Here is a 3,229-nt window from a genome sequence, read left to right on the forward strand (position 1 = left end):
CTTCCAGGAAATCTGCAGCAAGCATTTTATGTCGGGTTAAAAGCTCCTAAAATTATATAATTAATAAAACCCTTCACAATCGAAGCATGCAACCAGTTGTGCCTATCTAAAAATTTTATCAAATTTCAATCAATATATTTATCACAATTCACAATAATTACACACATTAAATTAAATTTACCTTAAATGTTGCAAAGGCATCTGATGCAATGTCAAATGTTGAAACTTCGACATATTTAAAGAAATCGTAGAAGTGAGGGGAATGTAGAACTATTAGATCCAGGTCATTTCTAAAAGATTTACTGAATCTTTTTAACAAAAAATAATTTTCTTTTTTGTTTTATTTTTTTCGCTTATTTTTATCCTTGATATTTACCCCTTGGATCCGGATCCGTGGATCTGCATATTTTTGCGGATTCGGATCCGGATCCAAGAAGCCAAAATCTTGCGGATCCAACGGATCCAAATCCTAAGCACTGCCTTATAGGTGGGATGGGGGGGGGGCGTACATTCTTGTTGAAAATGAGTGAGCATTAAGTTAAGTTTTGTATCACATTTCTCCAAATATCCATCATTTACCCTCTTAACTGCGAGGTACATATTTTTTAAGACTTAAGCTCTCCCCCTCTCCCTAACCTAATATATAAGGATCAATGAGGAGGGAGAGGGGGGGGGATATACACCCTAGAAAGTTCTCGAAATTTATCTTCTGCATAAAATATTCACCTTTACACAATGTGAAGAGTATCTCAGGTGTTGTACAAATATACTCTACAGTAGGTGTCCTGGTACCAATCTGCCGCCTTAGGATATTATTAAATATCTGTGCAGCATCTTTCTTTCCTTCAAAATCTACTTTGTGGAGATTTCTCAGAAGTATTAGGAGCAGACCAGAATTATACATCTCCTGAGAGTAAAGAGGTGGGAAACGTTGGATTTTTTTTTCGTTTTCCTCTTTCCGTTTTGATTTAGATATAATTATATAGATAATGGCAAGGTTATAATGCAAGGAAAGTTAATTGCAGTTGCGTATTCTCTGCGTATATATTAAAACCAGTTTTCTCTGGGCGGAATTTGTTAACAATAATTGATGCATCAGTGTTCGTTTAATATCCGAGAAGGTTAAAAGCATTAAATTTTGATAATTTTGATAATTCACATAATAGTTTTCTATGAACAGAATATTTCATTGATTTTTTTTGTGAAAGATGCATCCCATTTCATGCTTCGACATCCGTCTTGTGTTTACATTACCGCCCAGAGACAGTACATTGCAGTACAAAAGATGCGCAAACCTCTGAAATAACTTTCCTTGCATTATAACCACAGCATTGCGTAAAGATTTCTTTTTTACAATTATTAACTATATTTTGATAATACACAGCTAAAATTGGATAATTAAATTAAAAAAATAAAGTCTGGATATTATTTCCAATTTGTTACATAGAAAAGGAACCAGATCATTAAATCCAAGTTAAAACAATGCCCACCCCTACCTGTGAAAGCTGAGCTACAAGAATATCAGACTGCTGTTCACTCTCGGTTCCGAACAGCATAGCTGTCATGCTAACCAGCTGTTTACTAGCTTCTTCTTGGGCCTTCTCCTGTTTCTTCCCGTCCCCTCCTTTCTCCAACACAGTCAAGGACTCCTTCAGAAGTTTCACAACTTCTGTGGGACTTTTTACGGATTTTCCAAACAACGGCATTTTTATCATTTTTATTCAACTTAGCTCATATCTGAAATTATTGTGTGTAGCAAGGTAAAAAAGTATAAATATATAGAAAATACTGATAAACAAATACAATTAAAGCATAATTTTATCCTACAAAAGCAATTCAGATCTTTCAAGAACAGAACTGGTTTAAACAGCCTCAACTGGAAGTGCTGCAATACTTTTTTCAGTGAAACATTTCTGTATTAATTTGCTTCCCGGTAGTTTGATAGCATGATTAAATTTATCCATCTGCTCGAGGACTACTGCCATATCTACTCCTTTAGCAGGAATCTCCTTATGAGTCTTTTCTACTAATTTGATAAGATTCTTAATTTCAGGCTCTAAATATTTAGGGATTACGGGTTTATTTTCAGCTTTAATGTTCTTAAGCTCCTTAGGAGTAAACTTCGATGCTACACCATAAAATAGAGCAGTTATGTCAACGTCTTTTTTTACACCTAATCCCTGTCCAAAGCATTTAAACAACCAAAAAGGAGCTTCTTTACCACCTAAAACTAAAGCTTCCCAAAAATCTTTAGCAGCAAGATTCCAACAAGCATCTATTTTCCCCTGTGGTCCATCTCTATCTTCCATGTCGATAGCTAATTTGTAGTGTTCTTCTCCCCAACGCTGACAATATTCAGCCGTGACTTTATGCATCTAAAATTACCGTTAGTTTAGAACATTTTAAAGGGAATGATCACGAAAGGAAATGTTAGAGATAGGACAACAGCTGCAAAATTTTATGAAAAAAAAAATTTTCGAAAATTAATTGTCAAGTATTTTTCTCTATTAATACTTTCCACCCAAAAACGAGTTAATTAAAAACAAAAAACAAAATTCTCGCCCTAGAATATATATCAGCCTAGAAAATAATAAAAATTACGAATATGTAAAACATTATAAATGTCTACCTGTACTGGAACATCAACAGCACCCTTCTTAGGAGTAGAAGATATCTCAACAGATCGCTTACTTTGCTTGATACCCATTTTGAAATTTGTTACGAATTTAATCTGAAAATATATTGTTAATTACAATCATGTTAATAGTAATCAAATGTTTCGTTATCACAATAAATTACGTATCAGTTACTTGAATGTAAGGATAACAATATGTTAGCATGTTAATGTTCAATTGTTTACTAACAAAGGAGCAGGTTATGATGTGTACTGTAAGTATAGTGGAATGTGTCTGAGATGGTCTAACCCTTGAACAAAATGCACACACCCTAACATAGAAACGTAGTGAACTCTAAACTAATCCAGAAATTCTTAAACCGGTTTTGGATGAAAACGGAAAATATAAATGTCGTCTTTTAAAAATTTGTTCTAAGGAAAAGGTGGTGGATCCGCATTTTAACTATTACATGTTGTTTAAGATGGTGTATTTTTGGACCTACGCCCATCCCCTCTACCATGCCCATCCGACCTACAAGCACGTGGTTTTAACAGCTGTGGTAGGTCCGATGCACTGTAGGTCGGATGGGCACGTTAAAAACAGCATATTGGTGC

General features: G+C 34.5%; 1 protein-coding gene across 1 annotated transcript; it reads right to left on the minus strand.

Annotated features, from left to right (window-relative positions):
* Positions 1-4: 4 nt before the first annotated feature.
* Positions 5-2,881, minus strand: LOC111717657 (protein Mo25; the record flags this gene model as incomplete). Its single annotated transcript, XM_023493150.1, has 5 exons — positions 2,630-2,881; positions 1,497-2,375; positions 684-907; positions 182-302; positions 5-46 (listed from the first exon to the last, which is right to left on the minus strand). Coding segments are annotated over exons 2-5 (606 nt in total), but the record flags the coding sequence as incomplete, so codon positions are not given.
* Positions 2,882-3,229: the final 348 nt, after the last annotated feature.

This window comes from Eurytemora carolleeae, unplaced genomic scaffold (genome assembly GCF_000591075.1).
Source record: "Eurytemora carolleeae unplaced genomic scaffold, Eaff_2.0 scaffold2969, whole genome shotgun sequence".
In the NCBI taxonomy this organism is placed as follows: Eukaryota; Metazoa; Arthropoda; class Copepoda; order Calanoida; family Temoridae; genus Eurytemora; species Eurytemora carolleeae.